This window comes from Motacilla alba, chromosome 5 (genome assembly GCF_015832195.1).
Source record: "Motacilla alba alba isolate MOTALB_02 chromosome 5, Motacilla_alba_V1.0_pri, whole genome shotgun sequence".
NCBI lineage: Eukaryota > Metazoa > Chordata > Aves > Passeriformes > Motacillidae > Motacilla > Motacilla alba.
The window spans coordinates 21747064-21762577 of NC_052020.1; the positions used below are offsets into that span (position 1 = coordinate 21747064).

Here is a 15514-nt window from a genome sequence, read left to right on the forward strand (position 1 = left end):
AAGAATACCAGAAATATTAAAATTTAAGCCAGTTCCTGACAAAGGAAGCAGGTTGGTTAGATCCAAAGCCAGCTGTGAAAGTAGTTAGGTTGTAGTCATATCTGCTGAAGTTAACATCAAAAGTTTCATTTTAATCATGCTTGGGTTTAGTTAGAGTTAAAAACTTTTTGAATAGTCATTTGTGTGTCTCTGTAACAATTATTTTAGAAGTCCATTAGTGGCCTTTTGCTCCGGCACATGGCTTCTCTGAGTTGTAGGGTCCTTACACAGCAAGCTTATTCTTTTTTGTACTTCTTCTTGGCAACTTTTTGTTCCAAAAATTTGGACTTAGAAGAATTTAAGTGATCTTTGCCCCACTGAAACTCTACCCTTCCAGATGTGTTGCATTTGCTACCCTTCCAGAAAGCAGATGTGTTGCATTTGCTTTCTGTGCAGGCCTGGTTAACAGCATGCCACGTTTTTTTTCTCTTCAGGTCTGGCGTGAGTTCCCTGACAGGTTAGTTGGATATCCAGGTCGCCTGCATCTTTGGGACCATGAGATGAACAAATGGAAATATGAATCGGAATGGACCAATGAAGTCTCAATGGTGCTCACTGGGGCAGCCTTTTATCACAAGGTGATATACAACTTGCACTGCACTAATGTACAGTGTGTACATTAAAAAAGCTTTATATGTGCTTCTGTCATTGTTCCATCAGTTTTTGTGGTGCTATGATTATGGTCTTTAAAACAATTGGAGAACTGATTGCAAATTTTCCCCAGACCTCTTTCAGTTGCTGTGAAAACCACTGATTTGTCTCTGCTAGTGAAATAAAACCATTGCTTACCTTTATGAACTTACAAACCTCCTGCCAGTTTGCATGACCTGGAAGTACATAGCAAATTTTGCAGGGAATGCAGCTTTGTAGCTGGCAGGTTCAGAATAGAGAACCAATTTTAATGAAATTTGTGTGGTGGTCAGGAAAGGAATAATATGCAGTTTAGCACTCAAAAATTATTTTCTATCTGCTGAAGTAGTTCTTGTCTGAAGGCACTGCCACTTAGCTGCCTGCCATTCCATGACTGATATATTTAGTCTTGTAGTTACTGTATCTATATTTAAAATTATCTTTTTTTCTCTTGCTCTTTCCTCTGCAGTATTTCAACTATCTTTACACCTATAAGATGCCTGGAGACATCAAGAATTGGGTGGATGCTCATATGAATTGTGAAGATATTGCCATGAATTTTCTAGTAGCAAATGTCACTGGCAAATCAGTCATTAAGGTGGGGTTTTTCTGCTGTTTATCTTTACAAAATTAAAAAAAAATATGAGATACATATTCAAATCTATTCAGTTGGCTTCAATATGTTACTTAATCCTCCCTTTTCTCTCATTTTCCCCCAGTATGGTATCTTAGTCTCCTTCCATGATAGAAAAGCCCTTCTGGTAAAAATTTTATGTTAACTGAGAACAGAATTATTTTTTACCAGTTGTTTCTGGTGGTTATTTTAGCCATCTAGATGAGCTATAAAAAAGATAATTTAAATGACAGCTGTACTTATGTGTGTGTATATGTACATGCCCACAGACATATATTTTAACTATTTGAGATTGCTAGAGGAAAGAAATTGCCAACTGTCCACAGCTCACTCTATCGTGGCCTGACAACAGCTGATTTATAGGAATGTTAATTGCACGAACATTAATTGCAAGATCAGCTTTAAATGAACTTTTTATCCCTGAATTAATTTCCTGACATGTTTCGACACGTTTTCAGGTCTAGACATTCACTCCGTACATTCATTTCAAAGTGTGTCAACTTGGAATGAGATTTAGAGGCCACCAGGCATTACTTCAATTAGCAGGGTCCGTTCTCCCTTCTGTCCATCATCATTTAGTGGGACTGCTGGCTGCATTTCCTAGAAAAGTCTTTAGAAGATAAAGTGTGTACTTTTGCTGAAAAAGTTTCTGAGCTGTATGAGGGCAGAGCAGAGTAATTTGGCACCTCTGTGCGATTTGGAGAGTCTTGCAGGGTTTGCCAGTCAGCTCTTAACTGGAGAGAGCAAAAGAGCGCCTGTTGGATTAACATTACGGTGAAGTATGGGAAGCTATATTTCATCGCTGTTATGGCTGCAAGAACAAATGGTGTTTATACAGGGACCTTGGCAGTGAGAAAACAGTCATTAAACAGGAATTAAGGAGCTTGTCATCGCCACTTCTTTTCAGTTACAGAAGGAAAAAACCCTCCAAGCCGTTTTTATTGGGCCCCTGTGAATTTTGCAGTCAGCCGGGCCAGATGGAGCTGAATGGAGGAATAGAGTGGCTTTTTTTTGTACACCCCCTCTTTTTGAAACAGCTCAGCTTACACTGCAGGCATGTTCAGAGGTATTGCACTGCTCTCTCTGCAAGGAGATTAATGTCCCTTCTGTTGATATTTGATAATATCTGGCGTGCCTTTCTGCAGGTGACCCCACGAAAGAAGTTCAAATGTCCAGAATGCACAGCAATTGATGGGTTATCACTGGACCAGACACACATGGTGGAAAGGTGAGTGACCACTCTCTATTTCTCTGATTGCCTTTTTCTGATCCCTAGAATCTTACTCTGTGTCTCATTAAATTAGGATCAAAAATGATAGTGTTTTTATAAATTACTAATTTTGAAAGAATGTTACATGGATTTGATCAGCATAAGTCATTCCTACAATGGGTGATGTGTCACTGAAAGATAGACTGCTACAAAAAAAGGACTTTAGAAGGGTACAATTTTTAGCAGCTTTGCTGTAAAGCTTTTAGGACACATATGTGAAGTTCGGGTTCTTGGCTGGCAGTAGTGTCAGTAATACCACATTTCTGCTTGCCCTGGAATATCAGCTGTAATAAGTATGAATTCTTTTTTTAAACCAGACAATTGGTAGCTTACCAATGAGCAGAAAGAATATAAGTTATTAATAAAATCATTTCAAGTGATATTGTCTATCTAAGGATTGTGAAGCACATTGTTTCCACTAGTGAAAGGCATTTGCTGCACAATTCCATGTTGCATGTTTTAACAATGGCAGCATTATTATATTTTTTCTAAAAATTTAGTTTTGAAATGAAGTAGCATTTGGAAAGGCAGTGAATGCTTAGAGTGAAATACTGAAAATTTGTAAGTGTGATATTTGCATTCCCTGCTTTACAGTAAAGGGCTTTCCAGCCTTGACCAAGACCCTAGGCTTCTCTCTGCCTTGGCTTCTGAATTTGTGAAATCAGGGAAAGTTTCTTCATTTTGCAAAGCTGTTCAATACCCATGTCTGAAATGGCCTATTTGACAATAAATGTACGTACTAGTTATTAGGTGGAATTAACCTGAGATTTAGGACCAATAAAGGCATCTCACTTTAGGCTTCTTGAGCTGTTGCATCTCTCCTGCAAACTTTGGGAAAAATTATTTCCAACAATAGAACTGATGAGGTAGGTAAGCAGCGAGAAGAAGCCACTAGAAGATACAGACAGTTGGACTTGATGATCTGAAAGGTCTCTTCCAACATTTTTGTTTCTAAGAGGTGACAAAAAAAAATCTGACCTGCATTTAAAACAGGACATTTCACATTTGCATTGAAAGCTATAACATGGTTATCTTACTAGTTATCATTTTAACATTTAGCATTTCTAACATTTTAGCTTTTTTCTGTCCTTCTCTGCAGAAATCAGAACATTTAAAGTGTTGTATGGGCTGGCTTTAATAAGACTGAAGTAAAAAAGGGAGTATGCAACTCAGAAGTAAAATATACCCCATTAAGATGGTAAAAAATACTTTGCAGGAAAATACTCAAGAAAGGGGTGGGAAATGTTGTAGATCTTAAATGTTAGCTGAAAGGGAAGCACAAAAGGTTCCCCCATTCTAGCAATTCTGACCTGGCTTATAGGATGGACTACCCAATCCAGTTAAGCTTTCCTGTGGTCATAGCAGTAGTGCTACAACAACACGTGGGAATTTTAGTTATGAACTAGGTTCTCATTAAGGTAAATGCTATAAAAACAGAAATTGAAAAAATTGCTCTTTGCCTTGAAGTGCATTATGATGCTGAGTAAAGGTCATATTTCCATGTCTGTAGCTGTTCTTCTGTCCTCAGAGTAAAGTGTCATTGACAGTTCATTGAGGACATGTTTAAACTGTTGTTTTGCTTGTCTGTAATTTTGAAAAGTGGGGAATACTGGGTTGTGGGAAGTGTTAGACGGACTGCAAATCCACATACTTTTATTTGCCCAGCCACAGAAGTTCATGCTGAGATAGAGTCTGAGTGCAGGAGAATCTGGAGAGATATGCAGTTTAGGTATATTCAGACTTGATTTTGAAAATCCTTAATATCATACTGAAACTGCTTGCTAAACCTAATGCCTTCTTGTCCTGTGTTATCATCTACCTAAATATAAGGGAGCTATTTGAGAATCTGAAAGGGTTTATATTTTTTTCAATCTTCTATGCTAGATATTCATTTAAAGTGGATAATAAATGGTAACAACTCCTAGAGCAAATTTTCTTAACTTAGCAGTGAGTAAGGCTCTCATATCTATCTATATTCATCCATCCATCCATCCACTTTTTCAGGGTCAGGAGAGAAGCTGAATGGAAAAACATGCATGCCTCAGAGAAACCTTGCCATTATAAAATAATAACTTTGTACTGGTAACTTCACAGTGACAATAGTTGAGATGTCAGGCAAAGAGCCATTTTCAGCTTTACTTGCAGCTTCCCCAAGTGCCTGACTTTCTAGCATTCAGAGCAAGCATTCAATGCTTGCTTTCTAGCATTCAGAGCTAACAGACAGGTAGTCTGAGCTAATTACTTGCCCAAATATCCAGGGATCAACCTACTGCTTGTGAAACAAACAGTTTATCAGGGTTGCCACGTACATGCACAACATTTAGCATTAGGTTTCTGGTTCAGAAATAGCAGAGGGATGCCCAGCAACTGCCTGTTGGTTTTTGTAAATGGAAAAGATTTGAGAAGTCAGTTGTGGAGATCTGTCCAGGAAAGATATGTAACTGACTGGTTTTGTTGGGCATTCTGACTCGTTCAGCAGAGACAAAGGAAGATGGTACAGTTGAACTCTGTCTCTTATTAAGAAATTTTATTATTTTAGCAATACACTGAATCATGGGAAAGCCAACCTTGCTATTCTTCCTGGTGTCTAATTTATTTTAGATAAATAGAAGACTTTAGTCCCCAGGGTATTCAAACTCCATCATTAAAAGACATTAACTGAAGAAAACTTTGAACCAAGAATTCCCTTCTTGCCCTAGGTTAGCCTTTAAATCAGGTCACAGAAAAAACTGCAGGAAGGTCTCATAATCCCTGTATTTACAGGTGTTTAGGTAGCAACAAGTTTACTGCCTTTAGCATCTTTCCATCTGACTCTCAAAACTGGAGAATTCTTTAAAATGTAATCTAGAGGGCAACTGCCAGTACAGTAAATATAGCAAAGGGCTGAGCTGCTTCTGCAGCCACAATAACAGCAGTGTTTTATTTAGGACATGTAAGTATTTGTCAGAGTCAACATAGGAATCCGTGTCCTTAAGAGCCAAACTGCCCAGGTCACAGTTGGCCAAAGGTTGCAGGTACAGGGTTACCCTACCAAAAGTTAGTTGGATTATAGCAGTGAGGAACCTGATTAAGAGAGACCTTAACAAACACCAAGTTCATCCAGGGGCAATGAGGCTCTCAATTTCTTAGTTCACACAATCTTGATGTCTTATTGAGCTGAGCACGACTGCATGTTGTCAGCAATGCAAGGAAAAAAAATAATACTTGGAAGCAAACATGCCTCTGTTACTTTGAGTTTGAAAAACTATTGGCACAACAAAGGGAAACACCTTCCCTCCATATTGAGATGACATTACATTCTCTTGGCTACCTAGCTTTCAGTATTTAATGTTCTAGTTATCCCTTCTGGCTTATATTGTCCAAAAGTGGCAAGGACTTGAGAATTCAAGTGATGTAGTTCAGTGCTAGAGATTAAATTTTTGGAAGGTGTCTTCCTTTCAAACACATTTTGTGGCTTGTGCATGACATTTATTTCCTTTTAAAAAGCCTGTGTCTGATCTTTGAATTTGATATTTATTTGTGGAGGGCTAACTTCTGCTTCAGCCACAGTGTTTAGAACATACTAATTTTTCCATTTTTAATTTTTGCCATTTCTTTAACAATGAAATGGTTTATTGGTGGTTAAAGATATTGTACTGGCAGGCTTAAATGGACTTGCCACCAAAATAAGTTCAGCTGTAGAAGGATCCCATCTTGATATTTTGTCATAAGACCTCACTTTTGATTTGGAAGTATAACCTCTGAAGGGAAGAGGTCAATTTTGTCTGCCCTATCCATTTAGTTTTGTCTTTTGCTCTGAGGGTGCCACTTAGTTCCGGTTGTGACAATGGATGCTCTGATGTGGACACCTGCCTACCAGGCAGTAGGCTGAGATAACTAATTCATTTCACACCAGCCACCAAGCAGCTGTTACATTACAATGTCTTTCAGTCATTACTGGCAAAGGCAGGATTTGAACCAGTAGACTAAAAGTATTCTTGTATTCCCGAAACCAGTGAAGGCCAGCAGCTGTGCAAACCTCTCACATGCACATCTCCCAGTGCATCTACCTCCTTGCCTGTGAAGTTTGTGGGTTTCCTGCCATGAGGCTTCTCCAATACACATCATGGATTAGTTAACCACATTTCTTACAAGTAACAGATTATTTGAAAGTCTGAATTTATCTAAAAATCAGATGTGTTTAAGATATCTCACGGTGGGCATCCTGTGGAAGCAACAGAAACTGCTTAATGTTCCTGGAGAAAACATTCAGTTCCTGCTGTCTGCAGGAACTACTGCAACCTTTCAGTGCTTGTGGTCCAAATCTCATTCTCTTGATGGTTCACCTTGTTATTGCAGATTATTGAACAGCTACCTGGGTCTTCACTTCAGTCCTCACTGGTGACTCCTTTGCTATTTCAGATCTGTGCTGCACTGGAGCAGATAGTGCTTGTCACAGGAGTAGAGATTGTGTCCCACTGTTCATGGTTTTCTCTTACACTCTGAATTCCTTTTCTTTTCTTTTTGGTTCCAATGATTTTAATCTAAAGATAGGAAGGTATGAGATAGGATGAAGTACACGAGGAAGGGAAGGTAGCAAAAAGTGAACCATCTGCATTTACCTGTATCTATATTTTATTCGAGTATCACTTCATATGAAGTAGTTTTCTGACACTTCTCTCAGGACAGAAAATGGTCTGAATTATGACCATTATAGCTTGAAACAGCTATGTGGTTGAGGAAATAATTTTGAAAACTGCTCTTGCTGTCCCGTCTACTTCAAAAGAGTGTTTGGGGCAGTGTTGAGCAGTCCCCATCACAGAACTGTCACACTCAGTTGGTGTGATTGACCAGGTCCTGATGAGGAAAATTATCCTGGAGCCATAGTGACCCCCTAACCCTTCAGAGGGGTCGGGAGAGGGTGCAGTGGTTGGAGAGCGAGAGACCTGCTCTGCCACCGCCTGCAGCACTTCAGTCTCTGTAGCTGAGTCAAAGTGCTCACTTCTTTGTTTTCCCTTTTGACTGCCAAATGTCACCTGTTTTGTTGTAGCTCTCTGTTATGGGCAGGGAACTGTTGTCATGATTCTTGGTATCTGAATTCCTTAAAAGCTGTTTTATGTAGCAAGCAGCTCATGTTAGCTGAGCATTGGCTGAGGTGAGATGAGCTAGGTTTTCTCTGCCTTGCTTCCACAGGCACAACACCCGTCAATGAAAAAGTTAAAGGAGCAATGGAATGGTTAAACATCTGTTTGCTTGTCTTTTGAATAACATGGCCGTTCCTTTCCGCATTACTGACACCTGAGATTATTAAAACTGAGAGTCATCAGTGGTCCAGTTTTTTTGTGCTAATGTGACGTCTTATTGCTCAATATATCTTTATTTAGACAAGGAAAATAAACTAGTTAGTTTGTTTTATTTTATAGTTTTAATTCAGCTTCACCTTTTAAGTTACAGTACAATCAGTTCTGCCTATTCTCTGAGGCATGTTTATTTTTTCTTGGGAAAAGATAGAGCTTCTGAAGAAGCCTGAAAAAAGACAGACTTTTTTTTTTAGAACTCTGTTTTCACAAAGCCTTGGTTTTTACAAAACCTTCGTTATAAACGAAATTGACCCAACAGTGGCCCTTTAAGAGACATGTTGGCAGTTAATCTGTTCTGGTTTACAGCATGTACATTGCTTTAAGAATGACTGGAATTCTAGGGGGAGGGAGAAGGGAAGCTTTGACCTCCATGTGCACATGTGCTGCTGCCAGCATCCCCTTGCTCGTCTCTGTGATTAAATGGATAAATCAAAGAACACCAGCTTCTTTTCTGTTCTCTCTGCAGTGAGGCTCTCTTTTTATTTATTAGTACTCAGCATGGCTGAAATACTTCCAAGTGCAAGAGGGAAGGTTTCTACCAGTTATTTTGGTGTGGGAGTTGGTAGCCAACCCAGTTGCTGGAGTTCTTAATTATACTGCTTTCCTTTTCCCTAGATCTGAATGCATCAATAAGTTTGCCTCTGTCTTTGGGACCATGCCTCTCAAAGTGGTGGAGCATCGTGCTGACCCTGTCTTGTACAAAGATGACTTTCCTGAGAAACTGAAGAGCTTTCCCAATATTGGCAGCTTGTAAAGAGTGAGACAAACCTCCATGAGGAAAACAACAGCTGAAAAGGTGCTATGAGGAATATAAGGCCCTGAAGACAAAACTTGCTAGAGAGTGGGTTGCATCTGAGGGAGATGAGAATTAATGTTGTTATCTTCCTTTTACATTGCACAAAGTTGTAATTGAAATCTGAACAACTGCTTCTCTGTTACTCGCAGAGAGTTGAATCTATTTGCAGGGTCCTCAAAAAATGTCAAACACACACTTTTGTCCAGAGGAGGCTATGCACCTGGAAGAATAAAACAGAATCTTGCTCTCTGTGGTCTGACTGGCATGACTGACCTCTTCTATCAAATGTGCTGCAGGCTCTCTGGTTCGTGAGCATCCATCCATTTGAAGCAACTGTCTGCCATGTAGAGCTGTTCTCTTTTGGAAGGAGTTTATTTCCTGTGTGGCTGGTGGGTCTCTGTCTTTTGAGCTTTAACTGTTGTCTTAAGTAACTGTGTAACAAATATTTTCATCTGTAATATGAGACAAATGTTTATTTTTTTACAACATCACAAACAAAAATCTGTCTGTTTTCACCTAGTTTAAAGAGCAAAGCAATTTCTGTTACTTAAATTATTTCGATGGACATGGAGACATGGCAGCCGGGACAATACTCTCCTTCAAAGCGGAGACCTGCAGGACAGAACTGCAATTGCTGCACTTCCTGTGTAAATCTCAGGTTTTCTGCTGCACTTATGCAAAAGACTCTGACTATCTCTAAGTAGTTGTATTATACAGAAAATGAGTTGTGTTTTGTCTTCTTATATTTTTTATCTTCATTATAAAACCAGCAGTCAGGTTACATTGTAGCCATCCATAGGGATGAAGTATGAAATAAGTTTTTCATGTCTGAATCCTCTTCAGCAAGCTAATTTGTAAAACACCTATATTTGCAGAAATTCCCAGTTCCAGCTTCAGGCACACGTGTACACGTTAGGCACTGTTAACACACACTTACAAACTCCTGTAAGTTACCATTGTTGGAAAAACTATTGTGTCTTCGGTTACAATTTAAGGAACCCATTGCCACAGGCTGAAACATACAGCTTAGGAAGTCTTTTGGAGAAGATTTACATTTCTTAGGAGCATTTGAATTGTTTCTCTGTACTGAAATGAACCTGAATGAGAAAACTAAATGTAACAAAATGAGAAATAAAGTTGCCTGGACTGTTACTCTTGCCCTTCAGTATTAGCGAGGCTCCAAAGTTGGGCTGAGAAAGCAATCTCTTTTCCAGCTCCACTGATAAAATGCTTGTTACTAGATAAGTGTGATTTCACTGTCTTTTGAAACCTCTGTTGCTGCTGGTTACAAACACATCCTACTTGATGGGCTGTTTTTCTGTTACAGTGCAAGCAACCTTATTCCTCAGATTTCCAAACCCCAAACAATAGGACAAGTGTTAGACATCATGGTTCACCCCCTCTCCTAAACTGGATACGCAGCAATGACAGAAACCAAATGAAAGTCAGACTAGAAACAGGAAACATCTGCTCCTATTTGTCTCACCCCCACTAAGACTTATCTTATTGCCCAATGCAGTGGATGTGCTGTGAATAAAAATCATATTGGAACAATAGCTTTGGGGGGATGCTTCACTTCATAACCTCCCTGGGATGTGACTGTAAACTGTATCATCTGACTCTCTGAGAGTGTTTTAATTACTAGTAAATGTTTTTTGCTGCACTTCTTGTTTCATTCCTTAGTTGCTATGGGAGCTAAAAGGATAGCTGTTGCAGTGACAACTGCTGTCTGCACAGTGGCTATCACAAGAGAGAGGAAGGTTTTGTTACTCATTAAATCTCCTTTGCAGCCTTTCAGGTTTATTAACATGAACCTTCTTTTTGAATCTTCCTGTTGATTTATGTGCTGGTGCTTGAGCATCAGGAGATACCAGCATATTTCCCTTGAGAAGTTTGCTTTAAAAGGGTAGCTGTAACAGTGCAGTAGTCAGTTTTAGCTGTCCTTTTGGAGCTGATCTCAGCTTGGCAGGCCCTAGCAGTTTAACTGAGCTATGACACCTTCCTTACAGAGTTGTGAAGCTGCTGTGATTTTTTGATTCTTTCTCACTTAGCCAGTAAAAGGTTCATTTTGCACAGTCTTAAAAGACACTGAGGATTTGAAATACTTGGTTGAATATTTTTAGATGTAGACAGCCAAACCAGTCCTGCTAAGCTGAGGTATAATCTCCAGTCAGTAAAAAAGTAACATGTCCTTGTGTCTGCATCCAGGAGCATCTGAGTAGTTTCCCCTTGTACAAAATGTCCAGTGACCCTTAACTATTATGTTTATCCTTTGGCCTTTTACAGTTGCTTTTATAGAGCTAGCTCATTTACAACCCCATTTGTCTCTTTTTAGTGCCATGGAGAAAATTGGGCAATTGACCATAAAGAAAAATTGTAAAATTGCCTACTTACTTGCTCTCTGAATTCATTATTGTGATGTTCTTGATGCAAATTCTGTAAAGGTAAGATGTAATTGTATGTCTGATTTACAATGGGAGATTTGTCAATCTTTAAGATAATTTTTAACTTTTTATTGTATATATGATATCCAAAAAAGCTTGGTAATTGTATATTAAAAATTAAATCACATGAGTGTTTATTGTATTTCACTTCTGGAGTGGCACAAGGAAACATGAATTAATTCAGAAGGAAGAATTTCAGTGACAAGCTCTTTTACTACATAAATCTGTGTTAAACTTGAATATCCACAATGCACTTCAGAAAGATCTGTCAATATTTTGTTTTTCCCATAACTGGAATTTGATGGTTGTCTTGAAAACAGAAGTTTGGTCTGCATCCCAGTCACCTTTTGGGGAGAGTAGTTGTTACTCTAATTTTCTGCCAAGATTTGACAATAGCATTTATCTTGGAGAAATATGAAACAGATATTTTTTTATTTTTTTTCTTTTTCTTTTTTTTTTTCAAAGAGATACTGCAGATGTTAAATAACTGTGCTTTTGAGAAGAGATCTTTGGCTGAGTCACTGAGATTGTGGAATCCAATGTGGTGGCAGCTTTTTGTTTCCAGAAGCCCTGTGGATCATGCTGCAAAAGGGCAGTGTGTGCAAGGCACACCTTGCTGCTTGTGCATAGCAAGGGGGAATGTGCTGCAGGGGCTGCTCTGCCAGTCGTGGGGAGTCCTAAAGATGCATTTTTAGCATCACTAACTCTTCCTATAATGCAAGAGTTTTTCCTTCCTCCCAGCTCCACTGTCTTATTACAGGATGTGGAGATTGAGGCCCTAATGTTCTGAATGACTTTGTCCTTCCATCTCTAACTCCTGCTCTGGAACCTCCTACCATCCATCGTGCTTCCTCTGGTGTGATTCTCATATGCTTTAGCAATTTTATCCCTCTTAATTATCTATTCAAGGGCCTTTTAAACTCAAGGACTTTGGAGACACAGATGTCAAAATAATTTTGAGGTGGGATCTAAGTTATGCTCAGTACTTCTGACTCATTTTGCTTTTAGGCTGTATTGGTGAGTGTTGAGCATTCTATAAAGATGCTATACTGAGACACATGAAAATGGATTTAGAAGGGCAATTTTAATGTTAAATATACCTCCAAGATTTGATATGAATGCCCTCCATAACAATTGTCTGATATGTTGAGTACTTCTCACAGGTAGAGCATTTTTTGATCAGGAAAGATCTCAGAACAGTTAATGGGTACTGCATAAATCTGTCCAGCCCTCTTACTTGGAAGCTGCTCTCACAACCAAAGCATGATACACAGAAGAAAAACTGAAATCGGTGGTGCTGATGAGAAAATAGGGTCAGACAGAGTGAGTATTAATTTTTTCATTTTTTTCTTTGAAGATTTGTGTACTTAAATTTTACTATGACTGCTGCAAAACATGTTCTTTTGTAAACTAAAATGTAAACTATGTGTAGTTCTTGTCATCGGGGGTAGTCTCATCCTTGTACTTGAATTACAAAAATAAAAATTCTGCAAACTTATGTTTGATTAAATCTGTGCTAGAAAATGAGCAATTTCCCAATTCCAATTGGTCCAGTTGCTAACTTCAATCTGATCCTAAAGAGCTGAGAAGAGCAGAGCAAATCTTGGCAAGTATTCTGCCTATACTGCCTTTTCATTTCAATTTTTAGGCTGAAAATTATAATTTCTGTCAAAACCTGCCAGAAAATACCAAACACAATACTCCATAGGATCTGCAAGTTATCCCATGAGCAGGTGGTCACTTCAAACCTCTTGCTAACATTGGCACGTGACAGAGGTAGCATTTGCTGAGCAGAAAATTCAGGTAGAACACGTTTGCTTTACTATTGAGTCATAGGTCCTTACGTTGTATCTCATGCTGTTGGGAGTGCCTGTAGGACAGTGCAAGTTCTTTTTATGATGCCTACCACTGCTGTATCTAAGTGCAAGAAATTGAGCTTCATGGTCCTCCTGCATGGGTAAGATCAGCCTCTTGTAGCTGCAGATAAGGAAACAAGAGAGAGGCAGTCAGATTACCTTTGGAGATGTATGGGTAAAAACAGGATTGAACACCAGTATCCCAAGCCTGGGATTTAGCAGAACAGCTACACTTTTGTCTGAATTGTTGTTTGTTTGGAGTTTTGGGTTCCTCACTAGCAAGGCAGAGGACTGTTAGCCTTGACTTTAAGAATCAGCAGGCTTCAGCGGGCCCTGGCTTGAAGCCATTTAGAGACATTCCTGGTGCACTCTGTGTAATTTCAGACTGATGGAAATGGCTGTAATGCAGTCCCACCTCTGCTGATCTTCAGGATTCCCCTGTCTGCAGCTTCTTGTGGTTGCTTTGAAAGTGAGTTATGTTTCCCATTAAAGGATAACAGGGACAATTGAGGCAATTACGTGGACTGGCTTGGAGCTAGCGTACGAAGGGAGTTTTCCGACTGAAACCAGTGCTGCTTAAAGGTTCTTCCTGCAAGGTTGCCTGTTTGCTGTCTTCATTTGTCTGCAAAAGGATCCCGTAATTGTCCTTCAAATTTCCTTTAGTCATGCTAAATACCTGTTTACTTGCATAAACAGGAAGTGGTCCTGCTCCAGACAAGCATACTAACCCTGTAGTGACCATGGACAGAGATCAGTGCAACTTGGTTATGATTTTATTAGGTCTATAAACCTGTGTCAGTGCTCAGTACCAGACTCTGTGCGGGGGGGGATGTTGTGACTAAGAAAAATACCAGCATAATTATTAAGTCACATCTATTAGATTTTTAACCTAAATTTCAGTTGAGGGGGGCTGGATAAAGGTCAAAGCCGGACCATTTGACCAATGAAGGCACGAAGAACTTGGGATATGCAGACCCACATGAGGTTTTCCATGTGTCATTATGAGTTGTGGTTTCTGTTGCATCCTGTGCTTTTAAGGATGAAGCTTATCTCTTTTAGCCCCTCCCCTCCATTGTGTGCAGCGATGGGAACCCGTAAAACTAAAAAGCTTGGGACTGACTAAACAAAGTGCCACTTACAGATATCGAGCTGCCCAGTGTGAATACCCTGTGCTCATCCAGGACATAAGCCCATAATGCCTTGGAAAGATACCTGAGCTTTTCAAGCCACTGGCTGTGTTCCCTCCCGTGTGCCCATGTGTATATGTGCCATACGCTCAAGAAAACCATTGTTTCTCACCTGCTTGGCTGGCTGTTTGTAAACTTACAGGTCCTTCTTTTGTGAAACTTCTCTTTGAAGGCAAGGGGCAGGTCTCAGCTGGGTGCTGGCCACAGTTAGTGCCGGGTGCCTTCAGTTGCAGACTGATGGGAACAATAACTGCTTTGCCACACTTCATACAAAGAGGGAGGGGAAAAGGTTTTAAGGAGAAAGGACCGTAAAATGAGATCCAGGAATTCAGTAAGGCTACAGCAAAAGGAACAGATTGCTAACTCAGAGCATCTGTCTTTGCCCTATGAGTAAGTTACGAACTGCAAAGCAAGAGAAAGTGGAAGATCCTTTCACAAATAATAAACACTTGTTTGTCTCAGATTAAATGCAACACCTTTACATGTGGGCTCCAGCTGGCCATAAGTAGATGCACCTTGCATGGCTGTTACCTTCCTTGCCAATGAGAAGATTATTGAACATCCATCTGCTTAAAGGTTAATAACCTGCTTTTAAAAAGAGGAAGAAAAAAAGGCAAATCTGTTTAGTTTACAGGAATAAAAAATTGTTTTTCATTTAAACTGCCCGAACTTTGCCCTTCCTCAAAGTCATATTCTCCAGCAGAGAAGGAACGTGTTAACCTAGGAGCTGTAGCCACATCTTCCAGAGAGAAATTTTTCCATGTGTTTTAAATAACTCCTGTAACTCCGCTAAGAAGGTGCAGCTTCAAGAGGAAAATGCACATTTCTAATCTGGGTTCTGCCACTATCTAGTTTAGAGAGAGACTCTTTAGTTCTTTGGTGTCATTTAGGCCAGGAGCAATTTCTGATGTAAACCCATACAAGCAGGATGTTACTGAAACTGGCTTTAGGCTCTCAACACTCTGAACTCTGCCAACATCTGGAGAATCTGGCTTTGAGTGCTTGGGGAGGGAAGGAATTTTTCTCCTACAAGTGAGAGGAATGGATAAACTTGCAACAGCACCTGCATTATCCATTTCTTTGTGAGATAGAAAACAGCCATGCACCCTCTGATGCAAGCTGATGCTCCCAGACTAACTGATGGAAAGGCCAGAAGGGCTCTGTGGATGTTGGTGGGTTGCTGGCAGCTGCTGGGCACCTTCTCAGCTTTGCCTGAGCAAGAAAGGCGCTTTCCAGTCCACTCGGTATCTGGATACAGGGACTTGACTCTTACTGGTCCCAGGGCTGGTGGGTCTGTGCAGTCCGAAGGAAACAATTTT

The 15514-nt window shown here is 39.8% G+C and overlaps 1 protein-coding gene across 3 annotated transcripts in view; it reads left to right on the forward strand.

Annotated features, from left to right (window-relative positions):
* Positions 1-11274, forward strand: part of EXT2 (exostosin glycosyltransferase 2) — a 72950-nt gene extending 61676 nt beyond the window's left edge. For all 3 annotated transcript variants that reach the window (XM_038137159.1, XM_038137161.1, XM_038137160.1), the window contains 4 exons: positions 474-617; positions 1139-1267; positions 2449-2531; positions 8528-11274. In XM_038137159.1, coding sequence (XP_037993087.1) covers positions 474-617; positions 1139-1267; positions 2449-2531; positions 8528-8666 — 495 coding nt within the window. In that variant the 3' untranslated portion in view covers positions 8667-11274. The remainder of the gene's footprint in view (positions 1-473; positions 618-1138; positions 1268-2448; positions 2532-8527) is intronic.
* Positions 11275-15514: the final 4240 nt, after the last annotated feature.